Source organism: Lampetra fluviatilis, chromosome 24, assembly GCF_964198595.1.
Source record: "Lampetra fluviatilis chromosome 24, kcLamFluv1.1, whole genome shotgun sequence".
In the NCBI taxonomy this organism is placed as follows: domain Eukaryota; kingdom Metazoa; phylum Chordata; class Hyperoartia; order Petromyzontiformes; family Petromyzontidae; genus Lampetra; species Lampetra fluviatilis.
The window spans coordinates 6,830,282-6,854,971 of NC_136298.1; the positions used below are offsets into that span (position 1 = coordinate 6,830,282).

The 24,690-nt window shown below is 42.1% G+C and overlaps 1 protein-coding gene across 1 annotated transcript; it reads left to right on the forward strand.

Moving 5' to 3' along the window:
- Positions 1-24,456, forward strand: CCDC24 (coiled-coil domain containing 24). The gene is made up of 9 exons (XM_078867583.1): positions 1-253; positions 3,573-3,759; positions 7,444-7,625; positions 12,031-12,270; positions 12,699-12,803; positions 18,069-18,123; positions 18,786-18,846; positions 22,782-22,878; positions 23,432-24,456. Exons 2-9 carry the CDS (start codon positions 3,580-3,582, stop codon positions 24,000-24,002), a joined length of 1,491 nt encoding a protein of 496 aa, XP_078723709.1. The 5' UTR covers positions 1-253; positions 3,573-3,579; the 3' UTR covers positions 24,003-24,456.
- The last annotated feature ends 234 nt before the right edge of the window (positions 24,457-24,690 follow it).

The following is a 24,690-nucleotide window of genomic DNA, read 5'->3' on the forward strand; positions in this document are numbered from 1 at the left end:
TTTTTATTGTTTTGTTTTTATTATTTTATTATTTCCCTTCTACGTGACTTTACCGAAAGAACCAAGAATATGAATCCCTGCAGTCACGAAAGCTTTAAATCGAAATTTAATTCAGACCTTATTGTTGCTCTGGGTGTGTGTCAATAAAGTTGTCCCGTCTCCTCCCCCACAGCGCGCTGTCAATAAAGTTGTTCCGATCGTCGCCGTGGTTACCGACGACGCCGCTGCGCGCTGGGATCAGCTGACGCCGCGGGTACAAATCGTCTTAACATTTTCTAAGTTTTATATTTAGCGTGCACGGTAGCTGCTTTCTTGATGTTTTAATTCGAAGTTGTTGTTTCGCGCTGTCTGCTGAGCGTGACTTCGTGGCCACGGCGTACTGTGTGTCACTATAATGGTTTTACGGTACAATGCTGTTCGTGTACAGTCCCCTATTATCGATCCACTGCTGGATAAAGGCCTCCTTCACGACCGTGCAGGTCGTCGGGGGTTGCGTGAGCATACTTCACCACGCTAGTCACTGCGGGTCTGGTGAAGTCGGGGGGCGTATGCGTACCGTACATGGGAACATAGAATTACAGTACAACACTATTTTTCTGGACTGTCTTCTATCCAAAACCTACAGCAGCAGCAGCAGCCTATAGCACCTGTGATGTTTATGGTGATCGCCCATCGCAGCACTATCCAGGCTCACGGCTGATTGGCTTCAAAGTTGGCCATATTCCAAATGATTTGGTCAATAGATCACATTTCATCATTCATTTTTCACGTATCGTCGTCAATCCATCCACAATCAATCCGTTATCATTAACCCATCGTGTGCATAGTCATTATTATTCCATCATCCATCTGTCCCTCCATCATGAACACGTTACGTTAGTTACAGCAGACACAAATAAACAACATTTCATCTCGCCCGAGTATAGTGATAGCCTTAATAATCGTAGAGGGAGCCCTGGTCTGGCAAGTTGATAGGTCCGGCTAGTTGCGATTTCGATTAAAAACAAGGTAAGAAAAACCCAACAACAATAACAAATAACCTGTATGCTGTACAATATAAATCTACAGATGTATAATGCATACATTACTGTGTGTAGTTTGCTTGTTAGTGTACAGACCAACAAACAATACGCATTGCTGTGTACTGTGTAAAGATCGCGTGAATAATGCCCGCCGGTTCACTCAACAGGACCCTGCGGGGTGGGCTGGTAGGAATAATACTAATACCGGTACAGGGATATCGACCGCACACACACGCGCACACACACACGCACATACGCGCACACACGCACATACACGTACACACACACACACACCGCACGCACACACACACACACACACGTACACACACATGCACGCACGCACACGTAATGAAGTTGTGTTGCTACGCTTCCAGTTCGCCGTGAATAACGATCCGAAGCCCAATAGCGCCCATTCATCACGCCGCTCGAGTGGGCCGGACACGCACACACGCACGCACACACACGCACACAGTCACACATATACACACACGCACGCACACACGCACACACAGACACGCACACACACGCGCATACACACGCACACACACGCACGCAAACACACACACACACACGCGCATACACACGCACACATACACGCACGCACGCGCACACACGCGCACACACACACGCACCTCTCACCTGCAAGGCAGCGGTCGCCGCTTCTCCTCCCACATCTCTCGTCGCGGCAGCTGTAACGATGGTGCAAGTTTGTTTTTATCATCAATTCCTCCTCCACCCCTCCCCGCCACTGTTCACCCACCAGAATAAATGAGTTCGCCCATAGTCAGTCGATCAAAAAGTTTCGCCGTGAGGCGCCGGAAGCGACGGCCATCTTGTTTAATTCACAGATCGCAGGGGGAGCGGGCGGCCATCTTGTCGGACAGGGTCATGCCAAGTGTTTGCAGTAGGGGGCGATGTTGATACACGGACGGACGGACGGACACATTAATATATTGGTGGTCTGGTCCACTTCGTTCCTACCAGTAGTAACTACCGCCTCTCCCCAATCGCTCCTCCCTTAATAAGATTTACATAACTTAGAAATGATCCTAATACATTGTGTTACAAATGGTATATTACATAATGTAATCGAAAGTATACAGTATGGACATACTTTATACATCTGATGTATTATATAAAGATTGTATAATATCTACTGTATTGTGCATTAAAAATATTGCATGTAGATTGTTTTTATGAATTTGTCAGTTACGTATTTACACATTCATCCATTTACCGTTTAGTAAAATTCTATTTTTCTGTTTCTCATTCACGAAACATGTTCATGAAATTGCCCATGCATCACCTGATCAATTTTTCACGATCAGTCCATCATTAATTAATTAGTCCATCAGTTAACCATAATCATATACACAGGATCTCACTTACGGTATCAATTGATTTCCCATCAGTCCATCTTCATCTTCAAAACCATTCGTCTTTTTTTCTGTCACATGGAAATGGACAGAGGTGTGGACTCGAGTCATGTGACTTGGACTCGAGTCAGACTCGAGTCATGAATTTGATGACTTGCGACTCGACTTGGACTTGCATAACAATGACTTTGTCCCACCTATGAGATGTGGACTCGAGTCATGTGACTTGGACTCGAGTCAGACTCGAGTCATGAATTTGATGACTTGCGACTCGACTTGGACTTGCATAACAATGACTTTGTCCCACCTCTGGAAATGGAAACATAAACAAGGGTACATCGTCACTGGATGCGGATAAACTTTTGCCATCGTCTCGCTGGAAAGTGAATATAAGGTGAAGCTGTTCCATTATGTGTAGTTTGCCACTGTTTCAGTGCATTCATCAAAGGGAATCGGTCCTAATTCATCATAATTATCAGTTCATTGTCCACCAAAACTTCAGTCATCAATACAATAATACAATAATACATTTACATGCCATATATACTGTACCTAAAACTTCATGTAGTACAGTACCGACAAGATACTTGGATTGTGAGGGCTATCCCATTAAAATTACTCAAAATGACACGGAATTGCTCCTCTTCAGTGATGTTAAGGTATTATATTATTAATACGTTTAGTTTATTTTACCCCACAACGCATTCTTGTGAGCTGTAAATATACACCAGATGTAATTCAAGACCGAGGCATGTGCATTTCACTGTCGCATAACTGACATACGTTGCACATTTTAATCACTCTAACATAACCGTCGCTCATGCGGTCATGATACTCATGCATAAAGGGGTGCCGCGGTGGCGAGATGTTAACTACCTCGACTGATATACGGGAGGTTGTGGGTTCGATCCCAATCCTGATACCTGTACATTTGGAGTTTGCATGTTCTCCCCGTGGTCGTGTGGACTTTTCTCAAGGTCCTCCGGTTTTCCCCTCCACATTTAGAACATGCATTTATCGTATTTGGCTGCTATAGGTTTCTACATGATAAGCCACTTCATTGGGCTATCATTTGTGACCAGGTCATTGCTGAAAAAAGCTATATAGCTCTTGGGCCTTACCTGGTAACATATTTTTGATATATATGAAGGTCGCTTGACTGCTCTATTTCCAGGTGAGCGATGGCTAGGTGTGCTGTCCCATCGCCCAACGCAGAGGCATCTTCTGCGGAGTGGGAGCTGAGGCCTCCTTCCTCTCTGTGGCTACTGATAGAGGAAAATGTACCCCCCGCGGAGCGGGGCGAGGTCAGGGCCGCGCTGGGAGATGGGGCCGTCACCTATAGCCAGGAGCTGCATGCAGAGGTGCCCTACCACTACTTACACCTGCACTCGTTTATGTTTTTACTTTAAATCAAGTTAAATTCCATTGACGTGAATCAATGATACCTGATGGTGTCAGCCCACGAGCTTTGATTACACTAAAGTGTTGAACTAAATGTGCGATGGACATCAGACATACCAGACTATATCAGGTTCACAGTTGTTCTTTATGAGGCTAAAAATGTCAATGGCAAAATGTTATGTTGTCAATAAGGCATTAACGAATTCGAGATAACAATATAAAATAAATGTTGTACATAATAAATAATCTGGGGGTGGAGTGATGGTTAGTTAGTGCGCTGTGCTAGAAACTCAGCGATGATTTTGATTCCTGATCATAGCAAGTGGTGAGTGATACCTGATTCTGCCTTGTCTCCCTTCAACCAAAAATAACCAACATGATAGAATGGTAAAATAACCCACGTGACCAACACAGCATGGGAAGCCCATCATCTCACAATGGATTCACAAAGGATTGAAAATTATATATAATTATTAAACAATCTGGACATTTTACAAAGATTATCACATTACCTGGAGGGATATTTAATTTGCTCTGCGAGTACATTAATGATTCAAAGAAACGTGGTGGAAAGTGATATGATGCATATATAAAAAAAGTCAAAATGCATTTTAAAATAACAAAAAGTATGGCTTGGTAAACATACCGTGTTGTCTATTCATTAAACCCAACTTTATTCATTATATATGTTGGCATGGATTATTACCAAGGTTTGAGAAGAGTTGATTTCTCTCTTCCAATGGCTATGTATGTATGGTGAACTTATTTCGCACTGTACGTAGCCAGGACAACAAACTAAACACAAAAAACTGTTCTAAAGTAATTAGTTTTCAATCTATATTTAAAAGCACATAGCTCCAGTGGCCTGCCTAATATCGCAAGGAGGCGCGATGCAGTGATCATCTTTGTTCAATGGTTAGCTATAGGCTGAAGTGTTATTTTAGTGTGGAGGTATTTTATCGTCAGAGCTTGGATGTTTTTGCAATGTGAATGTGCTCTGGGCGGCTCAACTAGGGGACAGACAGACAAGGTTTAGTTGCCATAATGTGTGCAAAGAAACAAGGGCTCTTTGTTTTGGATAGTGAAACCAATGAGGACATTTATCAGGCCGGCAGTTAGTGGGGAATTCTTATTACAGTATTTTCTTATTTATTTTTGCCCCCCCCCCCCATTTAGATTTATCTGTCGTCAGTCTGTCAGGCAACATGAAATGATACCACTCCCTTAGTCCAATTTCTTTTTTCACTTAAATTATAGCTGGAAAGTTGAAGGTTTCACAGTCTAAAAATTCATACTGTGGTTTTGTGTAATAGGCCCCGTGCAAACACATATTTGCGGTTTGGTTTATAAATTTAAGCTCTAATCAGTAATTTATAAGATTCGTTAAATTTTTAATGGATTAAAAAAATGCATTTCATGGTACAATAAATATTTTGTATACAAACCCATCGCAATGATGCAGTAAAATACATTTGAATGAATTTTTTCATTTTTGTGAAAATGCTTCAACAAAATGTATTTTTGTTTTCTTCTTTACTCCAAAATTTCTCAGAAATGGCATTTTTTTTATTTTAAAAAGCAAAGCTTTATGTTGGCCCTTAACTGTGCACTTTTAAATGGTTGCAGTTGTCTGATTACTGTAAGTTAAATACAGGACACTTTCCAACATGTTTCCAAAATTCTGAGCCACAAAGTAGAGTTTTGGAAAATAAGCCTTTACTTTCTGTATATTTGTCCAAAAATAACATCAATAAATAGGGAGTTGCCCAAGTGCTATTAAGTGTGTTTTCAACATCAAGCAAACCTTAATAATCGTAAACTTTACATATTTCTTTTAGTTGAGAAAATGCCAACTTCAGACTGTTTTATTGCCTTTAATCCCCCACAGCCTTTCCAAAACACGATTTTTTCTAGACCTTTCCACTAACTATAGCCACAGAAATGAATAACCTCCCTCAAGCATTATATCATGATCTGAACTTCGCAATGCTGCACTGCGGTTAATGAACGTTGCAATATCAGCATGTGCACGTTTTTTTTGTGGCCATTATGGTTTTTTAAAGCTAGTTTACTCCAGAGGACTGTTTTTTGGGGTAATTTTAGTGATATTAAAGCTACCAGTTAGTCTCGGAGCTCATGGCAGATGGATGAGGTTTTGTCACAGACATTGGTTTCAGATGGTGCACAATTCGAGTGCAATCTGGATTGGTATTTCCCCCAAGCTCTTGGCTTAACATTCTCAAATCTTTGAGTTTTCACAATCCTCAGATACATAGGAAGGGGTTTCATCGCAGATATTAAAGCTGCCACTGCAATGTATCCTCCGCGATCACCAGTTGCGTTCGAAATTACTATCATCTGATTTTTTTAGTTAACCTTATATAGGCATTAATGGATGGTATTAAATAGCATTAGAAAAAACACATGGATATTCTTTATAATGGCCTGTTTAAATTGTACTTCGAGCCATATGCAAGATTTAATACACAAATCTGAGCCGCAGAGGGACATTTGTTTTTCACTCACGTTTTCCACTCAAGACTCTTTATTTTGTTTTCACTTGACATAAATCTTAACAATAGTGAATACATGGCACAGCTTTCCACACAATTGAATTCAATACATCTCCTCCGAATATTAAAGTTTGCACTGTTGCTTGCTGAGTGAGCTTATAGCAGTTTTTAATCTGCACGGTAATAATGAATGGCGACAGCCAGCAGGTTCTTGCAACCAAAGATTGCTGCTGGATTTCCTAGCTGTTTCACTGAATAGATGTTAAGAAAGGCAATTCTATCTTCTGTACCCTTAAAAATCATGCCTCTTATACAATTCAGAGTATGCACATATGTTACATTTATTTCTCACCGTACGTAGCCAACGATGCTAATCGGAGGTACAGGAGTACCACTGACCTTAATTCGCCTGCAAGCAACTTAGGCAGTTAACACGAACGTTTCATATGTACAATGTTGTGGAGCTTTGTTTTGTGTATTATTAGTTCAATGTTGAATATGCAGTACAATGTATGACTCATGCAAAGTGCATGTCCAAAGTAATGGTCGAATACACATGCTCGAAAACTTCCAGTTATTTTAATGTCCTCACGATAGTCCAATCTTCCACGCCTACCGATCAAGACAATTATTGCAATTCACTTTACCTACTTTACATGTGAATTAATATGTGGGTAAACTTGAAAAGCTGGCCCAATTGTTTGAGTCTATCATATTAGTCCTCCCTAAGTGGCAAAGACACCTTAGCTACATAAGTGCCTATGTGGTAGTCGGCAGAGGCCAGTGCAGCAAAATAAATTATTGTAGGGTATTCTATGGGTCTTTCGGTGGCGATCGAAACGTCGTGATATTTTTAATATTTTTCTTTCTTCGTGGCTTTACCAAAAGACCCATAGAATATGTATTCCTGCAGTCACGAAAGCTTTAAGTCAAGATGTATTGAATGGTACTGATTGCTGTTACCAACCTGTACTGACAACTGGTGAAGTATGGTCAAATCACCCCCAACAACTGGCAGAGGCCTTCATCCAGCACTGGATTGACAAAACGGCAGTCATCACGCTGCAATGTTAGAGTTTAAGGAAGCAGGCGCACGTGAGCGCATTAATCCTTTCCTTTGCCATCACGCAGATGGAGTGCTTGTTGGAGATTTGGAGGGAAGTATGCTCTGAGAACGGAGCAATCCAGGACACCGTTGTTCAGCAATCCCGACCTCGCCCGCTGGCCGACCCGCCATCTGTGAAGGCCATGCTGCGGCAGGAGATTTGGCTACTGCTGCTTGGCCTGCGAGAGAAGGCACGCCAGCATGGACGGTATGCAGACGCTCGCCTTCCGGCTACAGCGAGCCCAGCCAGTCCGTGTGTCTGGAGCAAGGCTTGACAGGAATCGATGGGTTGTACCACTCCGAAAGAGGGGGCCATGGGTGGGGGTGGATGGGAATAAAGTGATTGGTGGGGACAGCACAAAACCCAAGTTAAGATAAACCGGGAGCGATGGATGTTTAGGAATTCCAAAGTTGTTGCTGCAATGGAGAAAAACAAACCGTGCATCCTTCCTTATGCCAACGTTTGTGGAATAGATCATGGTTCTGCTGCTTTGTAGAATGAACCCATTGAGAAGCTATAAGTATACAAAAGTAGGCACTGTGGTTTTTGCAAAACTCCTATTGTACTATATTGCAACATGTTTCTTTTAATTTCAAATAAAATATGAATGTCTAAATTCATAATAGATGCATAGACTAGTAAAATACGTATTTGTATAATGGTTGATGCACTCTAAACAAAGATTAATATCCCCCAAAACGTGTCTGTTCTAAAGTTATTATTTGTTTTACTTTCAGCTAAAAGGAATGTATTTACGAAAGCCAGTCTGAAAAGCCTTACCTCCTCTTAAAGTATTATTATATGGATGGTTTCCATGAAAAATGTGGATGGAGGACGCAACGGTGGTACAGTGGTTAGCACACTGCACCACCTAAACCTGGAGGTCTGAGTTCAGTTGACGGTCATGGCCAGGGGTTGGCAACCTACAACTCCGGAACTGCACGTGGCTGTTTAAGGACTGCTTTGTGACGGTGTTTATGAAGGGCCACCGTCTCGTATTCAGATGCATTGCGGCTCTTGAAATATGTGCAGAGACAGACACATTTTGAGCCTTTTTTTTTTACCAAATTCGAAAAAATGGCTTTTCTTTGTTATTTTGGTTTTCTGACCTCTGGCCATGGCCAAAATTACGTGTCGAGTGATCATCTGAACTTGTCCTTGAACCCCGACCTCCAGACTAACCAAACTCTGCAACCGACGTGGCACAGAGGCATTAATTGGACATTGATTTGACAAATATCTCTTGATTCTTTTATTTTATTATTTGCATATTATGTTCATATAGGCATACATAATGAGACACCTCAATCTCTCACTTATAAACATATCTACATTTCTTCTTTGGGTCTTTCGATGAAGTCACGTAGATAGGTTCAAATTAATAAAATAAAATAAACCAAAAAAAGCTACGTTTTAATCGCAACATCGTAGTTTTTGTTTATTTTATTTTTAACAATTTGAACCTATCTACGTGATTTTACCGAAATACCCAAAGAATATGAATTCCTGCAGTCACGAAAGCTTTAAGTCAAGATGTATACATTATTTATCTATCTTGTGTCAACCTCATAAATCATGGGAATATTCAGCTTCATTTCTGGAAATTCCCATACAGCTGCTCACATTTTAACACCAATTCATAATTATCCTTCCTCTTAATATACCTTGATTACCTTTCCATTTGCCCTTGCAGAATCAGCTTCATGATGCTCCTGCTGACTATCTTCATAATATGCCGCACGTATATTATGTTAATGTTAGACTTCCCAAGAAATTCCTCCTAGTAGCTGTTCTCTCAACGCCTCATTCATATTCTTATCACACCGGCTCACACTACATCCTCCTGTCACACCACTTCTCAAATGCATTCAATCTTGTTTTACCTTCTATCAATAAGTAGTAAGCGCAATCTGTATTCAGTGGTAGAATACATATGGTAGGTCAATATTATAGCACAGTTATTTTTGTGCTCAATCAAGAAATACCATGTGTTTGCGAGACAATTGCATAACAGAAGCATGTGTTAGTAGATCGACTCTTATTGTGACTAGAGGTTGCACGCGCTGGCTGTAACCCCCTTTGGTCCCCCACGTTCCTCAAATCCCTCATCCCTCCCCTGGATGGTTTTTCTGGGTGTGCCGGTGTACTTTTTATAGAACTGCTTTCAATCAACTGAGAGCGAAAACAAGCGGTAGCAAGTAGCATTGGACGAGTGGTGGTTGGCAAAAGACAGCCTCTTTATAAAAAGGTTTTAATGTGAGATACATGGGATCATCCTCTTCCATAGCTTGAACACATTTGTGGTTCATTTGGTTTATGGGCCAAGTGTGGATAATAAAACAACATTCTGTTCTGACAGCAAAGGTTTAGGGATTATTTTGCATTCCTTTGAAAGGCTATCCTCCTGCAACTGTGGCCTCCACATACACACACCGGCTGTTTTTTGGAAGTTGGTCAGCCAGACCTGCGACTGCTTACTACCCTTTCCTTGTTACCCCAGGGCTATAGTTTTCTACAATATGGAACTGCCAACAGTTGTGTAACTAGAGCCATTCCCAGGGGCCAGGGAAATGAGCAGCTAATGGGGGTTCCCTTGCGTACAAGGGGTCCCAACAGAGGTGCTGGGCAGAAGGTGGTCTCCAAGTGACACGGGCTAGGTTAAGGAATGGCGAGTTAACGGGGCAAGCACTCTTGGCATCCGTTTTATGACAGATGTTAAAGTTGGCATGCATTTACTGCAGGCAAACTTGGCTGGCGTTTAACCTGGCACTTGTGTTTACTGCCCCATTCTACCTGGTGTGTGTTTGGAGGTTTCAGTGGGAAGAGTGTGATCGATTTTGGAGCTGGATCTTTCTAACTCCCGGTTGACATTTAAAAATTACATTTTTAATACGATGAACAGGAAAAATGTTCTGAATTTACCAGAAATCTATGTTAATGTCACACTACCCTTTCAGAAATACATATTAGAGCATATTTTTTGCAGAAATTGTTATTTAAAAAAGGGTTCAGTCTTTTTTTTTAGTGAACATTCAGAATATAATTCCTGTAATAGTGTGCACATATTTACTGCGACCTAAACAAAATTGGCCTTGTATCTTGGAAAACTGTGAAATATATTTAGAAGTGATTGCCTAGATTTTAAAGACCGGTGATTTTGATCACGCAAGAATCTATGCCTTTTTTTATACCTTTGATCATAGCACACATACACATGTGGCTGAGTGAGGGCACTCAGTGCACAGTCTTGTCCACTCACTACAGTTCTCAGGCTCCAGGATAAACATCGCACCTCCTGGCTTAGACATTCCTCGAAGACACCGGTGTAACCATTAACTGTATCGGAACCTCACAGACTGATGCGCACATCTCTTTCATGAATGGAAATTAAAGGCAAGCCACAGTACGACTGTGGCCATGCAACCCGCACTATGGACCATGTAGTAAACCACTGTAGTCGCTCCTTCAGGAAAAGCAAAACTACGCCAACTCTCTCCTGGAGCCCTCTCTCATGGCTGGCATACCTCGACATTGACATTTAGCTTCTGAATGTATTGCCATACTCAATAATACAAAGACTATTTCACAGGCTTTTTCCCTTTAAACAATATCATAATCTATGATACTCATCGTGCATGTTTACAATCAGAACTGGAATTTTACTGAGAAGGTAAATTATCCAAACTTTCTAAATACAGTACTTGATATTTGTGGCAAGTGTACAAAATATGCAAAGTGCAACTGGGCACATGGAAATCATTTAGATTGCTTACTGGCAATTTTTTTATATGGATGCCATCATAGTCCCAATTACCAACAACAATCTGCTTTTGTGTTGTAATTTTATTTTTAAAGACTTATCTGCCATTTATCTCCCTCAACATGTACAGTTTATATATGATTTGATGGCAGGGATGGCAGGTCTTATGCTGAAAGAGATAACGAAAAGAAACACAAAAATAAGGACAAACATAGCTGCCTAATGATTTACAACCAGGCACACAAACATTAAAACAGATGGTATCTAGTGACTTAAGCAGCACTGCTATAGCTCATAGTGTACCACTACCAATATTAATGGGTGCTGTAAGTTGCTTTGGCGCACAAAATGTCTTCACCGTATGCTTACATTACACATCCCTGCAGTAAATGCCCTTTATAGTCAGCTGCAGGGCTGACATTGATTCTATTACTCATCCAGATACCCTTTTAGAATCGAATTATCTCACTTGTTACGTGGAGTCTTGTCAAAATCGGCAGCCTGGGCATTGGACCCCTTCTCACTCACTATCCCCTGTATGCGGTTCCAAGGATGGAGATAATATTTATTTGCCATTAGTGGTGGTGATAGGCTGTCAAGTGTGACTTTTACATATATATGGCTGGGAATTGATGGAGGCATGTGCTGACATTCATGGTTACAAGTCAATCACTGCATTGGTGATATACGTTTATAAAAAAAATGAAAATACAATTTTAGACCCGTGTGCCACGAAAGAGAATATCTTATTTTAAAAAATGTAATTAGAGCAGCAATTAGAGCAGCGAGAGGTATCAAATTAAATTTAAATCCATTATGTGCATTAATCGCTAAGAGTTGTTCCTATTGCAGGGATGAAACGGAAGTGATGTCGCGGTACAGTCAAGAAGTGGTGGAATTTGCAATGGACACACGGTCGCCCAGCCTTCCTGTGGCCTCACAGCCACCTGGGTCCTACAAAGATCCAGGAGGCAGCTCTGCCGGCAGGCAGAAGCTTAGGCACCCATCCACTGGCGGAATCCTGAAGAACCCCATTCATCCAAAGTGGGGGATTACCAGGCCACGCACAGCAGCAGTGCCACAACAACTCAGGTACATAGAGGACAAAATCATGGCCTCTTGGTACTTCATTATTTTAAGCCTCTTGTGCTTTGGTCAATAAACAATATTGTGGCGCTTGCAGGACAGGCTGTAATAAAAAGCAAACTTTTGTATAATGTCTATTAAACTGTTCTGAAAAATGTATCTTAAATCGTAGCCAGTACTGTATATGCACATAACATTTCTCTACAGCAGAGTATATGGTTAAAGTGGTCAATTGAAGGGATATCAGAAGTAGTTCCTAAATATGTGCTGCCATCAACCATTGGCTAATACAGAGTGATGTACTGCTCTGCTCGAGATAGTGGGATTCTTCCATGACATGTCACTGGTAGCACAATTTGGGACCTGTGTCGGTACTTTACATCAATGGAAATTTCTGTAAATATATTGGCCACTAATTTGGGATTATCCAACAGGCCCTTGTCGAGTCTGTCGATGTCTTCAAACCTGCCAGACGAAATTGAGGCTCTGAAGGAGAAACTCAATGTGAGCCGCATTGATGAGGTGATCGAACATCTTCGGTGAGGCATAGACACACACACATGCACAGCACATGCAGTAGCAGCAAATACAAAGCCAAGATTCCCCCATGTAATGTACATAGACTCTTAGGCTATGTGCTTTTAGCAAGCACCCATCAAAGTTCGTCATCGTGGATGAGTGGTACTGTTGCCAGCACCAGCCTTTGTCTCCCCAGCAGTGGTAATCACACATCACACAAAGGACTCATTTAAGGTTAAGTCAACCGAGAGGATGTTCAGGATTGTTCAACCATAGTCAGTGTGGATGAAAGAGGGGTGGAGGGGCACCTAGGACTGATTCAGATATCACTCACCACTGATGTTCGCCATGGCCAGGAATCGAACCCAAGTTGCAGAGTTTTGTAGCACAAAGTGCTAACCACTGTGGTCCCGCACATGTGTGCATGCGCGTGCATCACACATGCATGCGCGCACATGCGCAGAAGGATATATGTGGCACAGAAGTTGCAGCAAGTTCTCGGCAAATGTACTTGCACATGTTCTTTTGTGAATGCAGTAAATCATTTGCAGGGTTTCGTCAGATATTAGACCACAAACGGGTGCATTTCCACCCTGACGGTAATTTAAAAACGCTGAGGATAAAATGATGCATTATCAGCAGAAGACACCAGATGACCAGCAGAGCCATTTATCATTAAATAACTAAAAATGCTAATATCTCAATCGAATAAAAATTCAATTAATGACTGAAAATTATTGCAAAGTTGCCTTTTGTTTTTGCTGTCAAAATCTAAATTATGGTAGGCACAATTACTTCAAACACGAACAATGTTTTCTCATAAAATAGTTACTATCTTCTTCTTTGTTTTGACTTTGCCATACTAATTTGGAAAGTGAGTCAACATTTGTTATGAAAATGTAATGCCCTCATTTGAATACTCCCTTAAGATTCACACAGCCATTTTAATGCATATTTATGGCCATTGTAAATTTAAAATATATATATTTGTAAGCTATTTTCACAATGTTACATTGTTGACTCTAATAAATTCAACATCATCAGTATAAAATTAACTATATATTCATAAGAGGCAATATTATACCAAAGGATGAACGCAAGTAAAGTGGGTAATCATTTCAAATCTGTTTTCTTTTTTAATTACACTTTAAGGCCTTGTTAGCTGCCCTTCGTGAATCTTATTTGGCAAGTTCCTTAACAGTTTATTTTCTGCTTTTGATCTAGGGCCCCGTTTTAAAGTGGAACATTGCACGCACACTGAGCAGTTATAGAGCAGGGATTTAGAGAGTACTGTAAAGAGGTAACAGGATCAAGGGTAAAGCTGTGCCTGCGAGCTGTGAGTGAATACCATGTGCTGCACATTCAGTTCACCCCGCATGGCTCTGCTTTACCACAAACTGCTATCTGAAGTGCCTTTTTTCTGGCCGCAGGACAGAAACACATCCACTGCACGGCTCCAGCCCAAACATGTCCACATGTGCACGGGGGCGATTTGATTCACGTCATTTATTTGTCACCGAGATATACAGCCTAATGTGACATGACTAATTTTCATTATAGCCCTGTGGGTGTGTAGAGGGTTGTGTATTATTTTGGCTGGCCTGCAATGGCAGTGCGTAGTCAAGATGGATTAAAATACTCAACGTGAAAACACGTTCTAAGCAACTTTTTAAAGACGATTTACAAATTAACTTGTATTCGCTTTTCATGGTGCAATATTTTCTGAAATACAAAAGTATAGGCAGAGTTGGTGTTGAATAGTGTAGAACTAATGATGTTAAATTGCTACATATGAGCCAGGGCTTTTTTGTGATAATGGGTTAGTGGTAATATAAACATGAGTAATATGAAACAGGTTTTACCATTTACTCAAGGCACAGGGCATTTTAGGTCATTACATAAATATACCTTTGTGAGTATCCACAAATGTGTTTTCTGATTAAGGTGCATTAAAATGACATTTCAATAAAGTTATTAAGCATGCAACTTGACAACCTCCTGGAGTAAGTCCGTGCAGATTCCAAGAACACAGGATGAGATGTTACTATCCTTTGTGCAAGCACTTCCAAGAGTTCATGAACAGTGAGCCTGGTGAAATTTGGGGAGCGCATCGTCAGTAGTGTACCTTTGGTTCCTAGGGTGTTTCGGCCTTTCACACTATACACCCTCCCCAAAGGCGGCCAGCGACAGGGTGATCAATCCTACGCTTGCGTCCCATTCCCAATTAGTCATAGGAGTTGCCTTGTTGTTGATAGCCAACATCCCATGGGACTATGCATGGCAGGGGCGTCCTCCTCCCTGAGTCAAGCATTGTTGACCGCATACCTCCTGGCCCTCTCACTTCGGGGCCCAGCTGGGGTCTTTCCTCTTCATCCAGAACCACTGACTGCGGCCTTCTGCCGCCTCCGATACGGCTCTGATTGCCGAACGCTGGCTCTGGCCCTTAATTCCCAGGTCTCTAAGCAGTCTGGTTGTAGATGTTGCCACAAAACCTCTGCAGCCCACCTCCACTGGTCGGACTTCGGTGTTCCAGCCATGATGCCGTGCTTCGGCAGCTAGATCGGCATAGCGCAGATGTTTTCACTCATAAGCCTCATCTACTGAGTCCTCCCAGGGTACTGTGAGCTGAATGATGAAGACCTTGAGCGAATGGGACCAGAGCACCATGTCAGGTCTTAGGGTGGTGGTTGCGATCTCCGGAGGAAACACAAGTTGCCGGCCAATGTCAGCTAGCATTTTTCAGTTGCGGGCCAAGCGCAGCTGGTGTCGCTCTAATGGTGTAGAGCCGCTCTTCGGTGGTTTAGCCCCTTCGCGGACAAAGGTCGTCCGTAAGGGGTGTGATGCTGCTGGGGGTGGTAGGGAGTTGGTGGCAGCTCGCTTGTCCTCCAGGGCGGATGCAAGGTTTTTAAGGACTTGGTTGTGACGCCAAGTGTAGCGTCCTTGGGTGAGGCTTGTTTTACACCCTGTGAGAATGTGCCTGAGGTTGGCTGGCATGGAACAGAGGGCACAGTCTGGATCTTCACCATACCATTGGTGAAGATTAACTGGTGTTGGAAGGACGTCATATGTTGCTCTGATGGAAAAGCTCAACCGCCTCGCTTCCATGGCCCACAGATCCTTCCAGCTGATCTTCCTCTTCTCCACACTGTCCCATCGAGTTCACTGTCCCTGTTTGGCAAGAGAGACTGCGTTGGCCCACCTTGCAGCCTCCTCCTGATGGCGTACTTCCTGCACTACCATCTTCCGCCGCTCTGGTGCAGTGGTCTTACTCCAAGCAGCGCGGCTAGTTAGCCCAAGGCCTCCTCTCCCTTGCTGAACATGACCCACAATGTCAGCATGTCTGAGGGCTGCTGTTGCCTCCTGGACTGCTTTTCCTGGCCTCTATTTACGCCCAGTTGCCAAACAATGTGCTGTGTTTAATAATTAATGCACTTCTTTGATTTTTCCCACATTTTCATTCCGTATGTACTCATGGTATCATGTCATGTGAAGTAATAATATTAATTGAATAATGTGTATAGCCTTTTGTCAATCCACTACTGGATGAAGGCCTTCTTACGCAGTGTTGGTCATGGAGGTTTGTTTAACTGTACTTTGCCGTGCTGGTCTGTGCAGGTTTGCGAAGAAGGGGGAGCCAGTACTGGTTTAGATATCACTCACCCCGAACGTTAGCCATGGCCAGGAATCAAACTCAGGTCTCCAGGTTCATAGTGAAGTGTCATAATCCATTTCACGACCTTTTCAATTGCAATATCTCACACGACCTACACAAATCAAATGTTTTGTCACATGGAAGTCAAAGTGATATTTTTAATTCTCAGAGATGGAATTCAGCCCAATTAACTGAAAAACAGGTTTCTCGTGATTTTTGAGCACTCCTTAATTACCAGCCTGAATCTACACTTGCAAACATAGTTTAATCATGGGTGGCTACCTGGATTTGTGCCCAGAATCTCAGGAGTACCAGCTGAATTATCTTTGATCTCTGAGAAATCACGTATTGCACTTTTCACCAATTTAGCAAATATAAAGAAGGTAATTTTTACATCTGGATTGGTGTACAACATTTTTTGGGAGAAAATAAATATATCAGTAAAACATTCAGAAACCTAACACCCCATTATTGCAATTCACTTTTAGCAGAACTAACCATCCCACAATTGCCTGTTGGCCAATGCCTTACATGGTAACTGGAAAATGCATGTGCAATTTAATCTGGAAATGATGCTGACTTTGTGGAATGTTGCCGTTTTTTATTTTGTCCCAATTAAAAAAAAAGTATTTGTTGGAGTGCATAAGGGATGTGAAAAATGAGTCCAGAAGCTCTGCACAACATTTGGAAACCTTTTAGTACAGTGTGGTACATATTGAAGCGTAATTAAATCCCAACCTATGACTTTGGCAGCCGACAAAGATATACATTGTTACACAACTGACAGAATCTGCAGTGTCAGTGAAAAGCCAGCTGGCAACATGAGCACTTCTAAATAATGAACCAGCAAATGAAAAAAAAGTGTTTTCATTTGGCAGCAACTGAGGAAATAAAATGAATTGCCAATTGTTGCGCTGCATTTTCCATTTTTTTTCCCAAATGCAGACTTTGACAATGACCATCAAAAAATTAAACAATCTTGCAGTTGCACAAATATTATTTGAAATTAGTTTTGAACGAACTTTTGCAAGTATCAACATTTCGAATGTTGCGTGTCATAATTTTTTCATAGTTTACGAATGGTAAATTGGCAGTGATGGGGTGGAAATGCCTTGTATTATTTCTTAAACCAACGCAAAATGTTTACACGACAGTAATCGTATATCATATAATTAATCACACATGACATTACTAAATTATTGATGTCAGATTAAGGATGCCAATGTATTATACAGTGTTGGAGGTTCGCATGGGGCATTCGGTGCACAGGTACAGAATGTTTTTTTCCTAGGTCTGCAGTTCTTTGCCCAAGTGCTGTTATGCCTTCCTGCACTTTCAGCGTAATTTTAGACAGACAGAACCTAGGGAAATCCTCACTCGTGTCACGACCTGAAATTGAATTGAGGTCACTTGTCCAAGGGAAGGAAATGGCTCATGAGTAATTATGCCACCTTGTGTTTTTGCCTACAGAATGAGTACAGACCACCACTCCAAATAGGGTCATCGTATGCTTAATTATTTAGGTTATATGGAGCTGTGGACCCATTAGCTTCATACATATATTTTAATAAGAATGGTTAAGGTATATTATTCTCATAGGAGTTCATCTGTTTTGACTTCATTATGTTTGCAGGAGTTTGCTTAACGAAGAATGCAGTACTTTGGAGAAAGACATCCAAAGTTTGCAGGTACAGAAAATTGAATGCATCGCCGGCTTTTTCAATCACTTAAGCTCAAGCTTGTCAACCTTGCTAACCCCAATAAATGAAGCAAAGTCTATTTGCTGATGTATTACTTTGTTAAGTGGGACCATATAATAGTGTCATTCTTCACAGTATGCTAAACCATTCTGTCCTCGCTTTGAAGTGTTTTGTTTAACTGCCTTTGAATCTCTTTACAAAGACCTGAATCAAATCAGACAAGATGACGTTGATGGACGGTGTCTTCACTCTCATTGTGACTATAGCAAACAAAATGTGGCACTCACTACTCATGAACAACACTGCTCAGTGTCATGATTGTCGCAACAGCAGTGCGTTCAAGCGAGCTTAAACCCCATTAAAACCAGAGCAAACGTCTGTTTTTGTTGTTGCCTTTTTGCCATTGTAGTTGGACTCGAATGTAGACTGTGGGATTTTCAATAAATATGCAAACACCCACCCAGATGGGGAACAACGCTGAGTGCATGAGATGTGTGCAGTTTTGGGGGCCCAGGAACAAGGAGGCAGGCTTTGGGAAAGTGGGCCATGTTGTCCCACTGGTGCTATTTGGCAGCTAAAGAAGGTCCACTCCATCCCACTACCCCCCTCCGTCTTTTTCCCCTCCTGTCTTTGTCTCTCCGCAACCTCAGGAACACTTGGCGGAGGGGCGCAGGGGACCGGCATTGCCTAGGAATGAGCCTTCCATCACAGGTCTGAATCACTGCCACTTGAGCAGAAAACCACTGCAGGACGCATACGTCTCTCAACAGAAGCTTTATTCATATACTCTGCTCTTTAGTCTTAGGACAAATGCATGATTAAAAAGGCTTTCATGCTGCAAACGTGAATTTAATTTTGCTACATGCTAATTTTAAAAATATCGCTGCATATCTTGGTGATGATAACTATAAACTGTTGTTTTTTGTCAGCTATCAATTAACCATCTGTGTCTTACAATAGTTGCCTTCATCTACTTACCGAGTTCTGGCAGGAGAAATTCTGAAAAATGTAACGAGTTATGGGTATTTTTTTACTTGTTCGCATTGAGAGATATGCTGTGTTGTTAGTGGTCTTCATTTATATGTAGTGTCGTGGCACTTCCACGGATTTTATACAGCACAGAGTGCAGAGGCACAAAGCAGAGTCTGTGGCAGTTGCCATGGCAGTACATCAGAGCCTGTATTGTCGTGTGCCATGGCACTTGGAGCATGCTGCTAATTCACTCAGAATCCCTTAAGTATAGCACTGCACCATGAAAGAAAAAACTTACTTCGTGTGGTAGACATTCTGGCGTCTGTAACATGGATAGTAAACGTCCACAATATATAACTTTTAATTTTTACAACTCGTGGATGAAAAAAAAATATGGATACTAACTTGAAAGCCAACACGTGTTTTGGCAATTCGTCTTGTTGTTTCTGCGGTAGCATTCATTAAAGAAAATGACTGGGAAAAGTATTATTGAATGCATTGGGCATTTCAGTTGTGAAAACTTTTCAGCCAGTGGTGGAGACAGTATGTACATCGGCACTAACTTTCCATTCCAAAAAATAAATATCTGGATATCACAGTGTAGCTATCTGCCCACACAGCTGTCTCCAGTTATTTTGCTCTATCTAAATTCTTGTTCATGCCACTATATATAGAATGGCCCTGCTTGTCACGAGAATGGATTCCTTTCTTGCCAGCAGTCCGCTTAAAAGTGGCAAGCTGCGTTCAATCGCGCGGCTGCATGGTGAGTGTACACAGTATAACTTGAAATGTCTGCGTGCACAACAGGCAGTGGGATGTGCCTGCGTGACTGCCTCAAGTAAACCATCTGCGGCACCGTTTACCTTGCTTTATTTTAGACTCATGGCTTCCCTTTTTACTTAAGTCGCGTAGCGTATATATTAGGCATGTTACAATGCATTGATTCATCGATCCTTATGGATTCTTAATGTTGGCAATACACGCATCGAATTATGACGTGTAGCAATCGATTACTATGTCACGTACAAATTATATATTCATGTTACATATAGGCTAATGGTGCAAACACAACTCTATGAATGAGACGGGGGGAGGGAACAATACAATGGTAAATACAAAACAAAATCAATTGATTCTTGAGTAGAATTGCGAGCCCTGGCTCGTGATAATTAATCAAATCACAGTGGGAAGGCGGTTGGGGGAGGGTTTTTCGCTGCATGGCTAATTCCTTTAGTATTGCAGCCCGGTTGTGTGGTTTTAATTCATGATCACGAACAAAAGCGCCTCGAAAAATATTAAACCTCGAAATGCTAATTGATTAAAAATTGTATTTACAGCATTTACTTATCACGAGAGTACCTAATTTCCAGCTTTGTACTGAATTATGTACTGTCAAGTATGTTTCTGTTGGGACATTATCATCAGCATCATAAACCTCATGTAACCCGGTAGGAACCCATTGAGACGTCCACTCCTGACAGCAGCACATTGCACTGCAGGCCTAACACACGCGACTAAGGATGACTGAGAAAAATATAATTATGCAAAAGAGTCCAGCACATTTCAAAGCATACAAAACATCAAGCATATCCAATCAAGTACTGACAAATGAGAATATAATACTTTGTTAACTTTCGGCACCTTTAGAGAGGTTTCGTGAACTTATGTGGTGCGTTCCAGCACTCATAAGCACGAATCGTTGTTCCAAGCCATTTGCTTTTCATCCCATGCCAAAACTCTGTGAGTTTAGTGAGATTTTAAAACCAGGGGCCACATGGACCAAATTTGGAGCTTAAAATTTGGCTTCAGAAAGAAAAGAAAAAAACGGTCTTGGGCTATGGCATGAGCACATAAGGAAAACTCGTAGCATCAACCTTGAAAATTTGAAGCAAGACATTGCGAGTGAATTATGGAATTATATTACAGAGCCAGCCCAGGATATTTAAAATGTCCATTTCAAACTCGGCTTGGATAATAATTATTATAATTTACAGCCCTTTGTCAATCCACTGGTGGACAAAGGCTGTCCCATGATGCATCAGTCATGGGGACTGTTGGATCATAATTGACCACGTTGGTCAATGTATTGGTATAAGACGCAGCCAGCACCAGTTCAAATATCACTCGCCACTGATGTTAGCCATGGCTGGAATTGAACTCAGGTTGCCACATTCATTGTGTAGTGCGCTATCTACCACGCCACTGTTCCTACATTTTATAAATAGCAAAGCAAAATAAATAACTGGTTGTTTTTTTCGTTTTGCATAACCTATGCTACGATAACAGGAGAGGTAAGTCGTTCAAATATTATGAGCTACACGAAGGTGAATCTTTGTTCCACAAAGCAGGAATGAAAATCACCCTCCCAGTCTTCTGGAACCAATTTGCAAGCCACTTGACTTAAAAAAAATCTGCCTCATGATTCCACAGCTCAAGAATTGCTTGCACACACCAGCCAGGCAAAAGGATGACATGATGTTTGTGTGGGGTCATGGTGGGAGGGCTTGGACTGAAATGTCCTGACACCAGGAATTTTAACAGCCCATGGGAGAACATGGCAGTGTTAAATGAGCAGCACTTATTGTGCTGCACTGAAGCAGTGTTGCTGAGCTTCACAAGCACTACACGTAATGTACAGTGTATTGGTCCTCCTGTTGGCCTTTAGAAACCAAGCAAGAATAAGTATGTTTTGTTGAAACATGCCTTTCTCGTGCAAACACATTGGTGTGCAACACTGCTAATGCGGTGTTTTACTCAATTTACACGAAACGATGACATTTTGGTTTCCCAGGAATCCTAAAGTTCACCCATGACCGCCTTGCTATTGTCAGTTGTGACAGCTTGACTGTGACCGTGAGCAGAAAGGTCCAGATGGGAAACAGCTTGAGCTACACCATGTGGTGTCTTTTTGTACGTGCGTAGGCATGTCGACATGAATATACTCGTATTTTTACACGTGTGCGCATGTGCGTGCATGTGTGTAAAGCCCATGAGTGCCGAGTTTTACTGAACACTCATTTTGTCCCTTAATCTATTTTATTTTCAAGGGACACAAAAGACCTTTATCTCTACGTGGGCACAGGCCATAGTTTATTCACATTCCACATAAACAGCAGACTTGGCTTTACAGTCACACAAAAAAACATTAATGATATCATATTAGATGGTAATATGATGTATTGGTGACAGTTATGATTGTGATTGACTCGTGTCGATTCTTAGGAATGCTAGAACGCTGAAACTTGTTACAAATATAGGCAAGTCTATGCTTACAACTCGACACATACGAAAAATTAAAAGAATATATTTGGGCCCCCAATAAATTGTGACATGGAGGTTGATTGTTTTCACTGATAGGGCACAATTGGCCTAAAGTTTTAGTGTTGTAATTATGACGCTAAACACTTACAACTATACAACCCCTCATCGTCGGTGAACCAAGTACATCACCACCCGTGGAATGTTGAGGCAAAGTCGATATACAGTAAAAAAAAAATCACGCCCCTTCCCCCAGGTCGGTAGCACAATATGAAAATAGCTATTGCTTTCAAATTAAACCTGATTCAGTGCGATACTTTAAAATAGCCTATTCTCAGAGCGTCAGGCCCTTTGACGATTGTTTTCACACCCGCCTCCTGGCGTCTGTAACACTCCTTCCGTGCTACATGGAACAGAGCTCAAGGAGCAGCGCAAGGTCCTGGAGAGTGATCTGCGGGTCATGTCAGCCGAAGAGAGGCCGTCGGCACCCGCGCTCACGACGCGCACACTCAGGCACGTGACATTGTTCTTCCTGGTGATTTTAGGGAAAATCCATGACCGCAGGTATGCGGATGCAAATAGACGTTTTTTTTACGTTTCACTTTTAGTTCTGCATTTAGTCGCGTAGTTTTCGGCCGCTTACAGGACGTGAGTGTTGTTTTTGTCGTATTTTTTTATATATATAAATCTTTGCAGGCTGTTTTCATAGTATATGGTTCGCCTTTAAAGGTAAAACACTTCATGCATGTTAATTAACCAAAAAGCTTGTTCGAGATAATATTTGTAAACAGAAACCATTAGAAATCCACTGCTATCTTTTTTCAACATTACTAAATACAGACCGCCTTATTCAAGCGGGTGCAGCAAGTTAATGGGAAATCAGATGGTTTTCATAAAAAATACAGTACCTTTAAGCTTTAACTATTTTGTCAGGACAGCTTCACGCTTGCATGAATAACCTCGTTCACGTAAATAGCTAAGAGGGAAATTGTCTCAGGCTCTTGTTTCCATGTTATTTTTCTCACTTCAGCCGTGTTGACAGGGTTCCTCACGCCGTTTCTGCCAGATCACCCGGTGAAGCGTTGGCCCCTAAAGCGGCGACGGTTCGACTGCCGCCACCCTCCCCTCTCACGCCGGACAACGATGAGTCCCCCGCAACTCAGCAGGGAGGATTCTACCCGGGTAGGCCACCTCCAATGGTCCCCCTTCGTCATCCACACACAACCCAGGCTCCATTTAATCCCTTCGAGCGACAATTCGCCGAATCTCAGAATCCATCAAGTCCAGCACCTTCTGATGGACAACGCTTGCAAGTGACTCCCAGAAGCCATGACAGGGAAGAGGAGGACACCGATGGATGCGATAGTGAGATAACGGGGAGCGGTGACATCTTGGAGGTTCGCACGTCGGCCGGTTTGGCTGAAGGGAGGCGGCCGCTGGTGTGTGCGAGAGGTGTTCCAGTGCTGACACCTCTGACAATGGGCACCCGGGCAGCGCTCACACCTATGCCGCATGCACGGGAGATGTCGGGAGCCCGGCTGTTGGTGCCCACACCACCCAAAGGAGCCAGGCCGCTGGGAAAACATGCTAGGCCAACACACAGGATCAGGATGACGCTCGCCGATGGAGTACCTTGATGGCACATGCTGCTTGCCCCTTCTTACGGCAGGCTGATGTGGACCCGCAGGCCATTGCTGCATTCACAGTTGCTGCTGGGGGGTCCCCTTGGCTAGACTACAGAAAAGGCATTGCAAGCACTTCGGAGTTGCTGAGGCATGTAAGCAACCTATACATGTGAAATGTTCGGTCTAAGATGTGCAGTGTTTATTTTTCAGCAGGTTCCCCTGGGGCTTTCTTTTGTGTTCAGCATGCAACAATAGCAAATGAGGTTGTTTTGAGACATCAGTATCTCTACCAGAGACTTGAGATCACAGTTTGTTGTTGGTTAAAGAACAAGCTGAGCTGCTGGAATTGCATTGAAAAGTAATTCGTCTTGATTTCTAACTTGTTTGGGGCATTCTATTAAGTAGAAAGCATTGCCATTTTATTGTTGGGAAGCTGTTGCTCTTTAAACAAAAATTGTGAATGCACTCTGTGAATATACTCTTTGGTTCTTTCGGTAAAGTGACGTAGGTAGAAAATAAAATAAATTACATTAAAATGTAATTTTATGTTATACATACGTGACTTTACCGAAAGAACCAACGAGTATGGATCCCTGCAGTCACGCAAACTTCAAATCTACACTCTGTGAACATCAAGGGCTTAGGCAGAATTTGGATAGTGCTCTAATGGAACAGATTTCTTCTTAAGATCCTTTGTAAA

What these genes read in the sequence shown, in the direction of transcription:
- CCDC24 (XM_078867583.1), top strand. Translation starts at nt 3,580, where the DNA reads ATGGCTAGGTGTGCTGTCCCATCGCCCAACGCAGAGGCATCTTCTGCG. An exon ending in GCCAGGAGCTGCATGCAGAG is followed by an intron (nt 3,760 to 7,443) that starts GTGCCCTACCAC and finishes GCCATCACGCAG; the next exon opens with ATGGAGTGCTTGTTGGAGAT. An exon ending in AAGACATCCAAAGTTTGCAG is followed by an intron (nt 18,124 to 18,785) that starts GTACAGAAAATT and finishes CCGCAACCTCAG; the next exon opens with GAACACTTGGCGGAGGGGCG.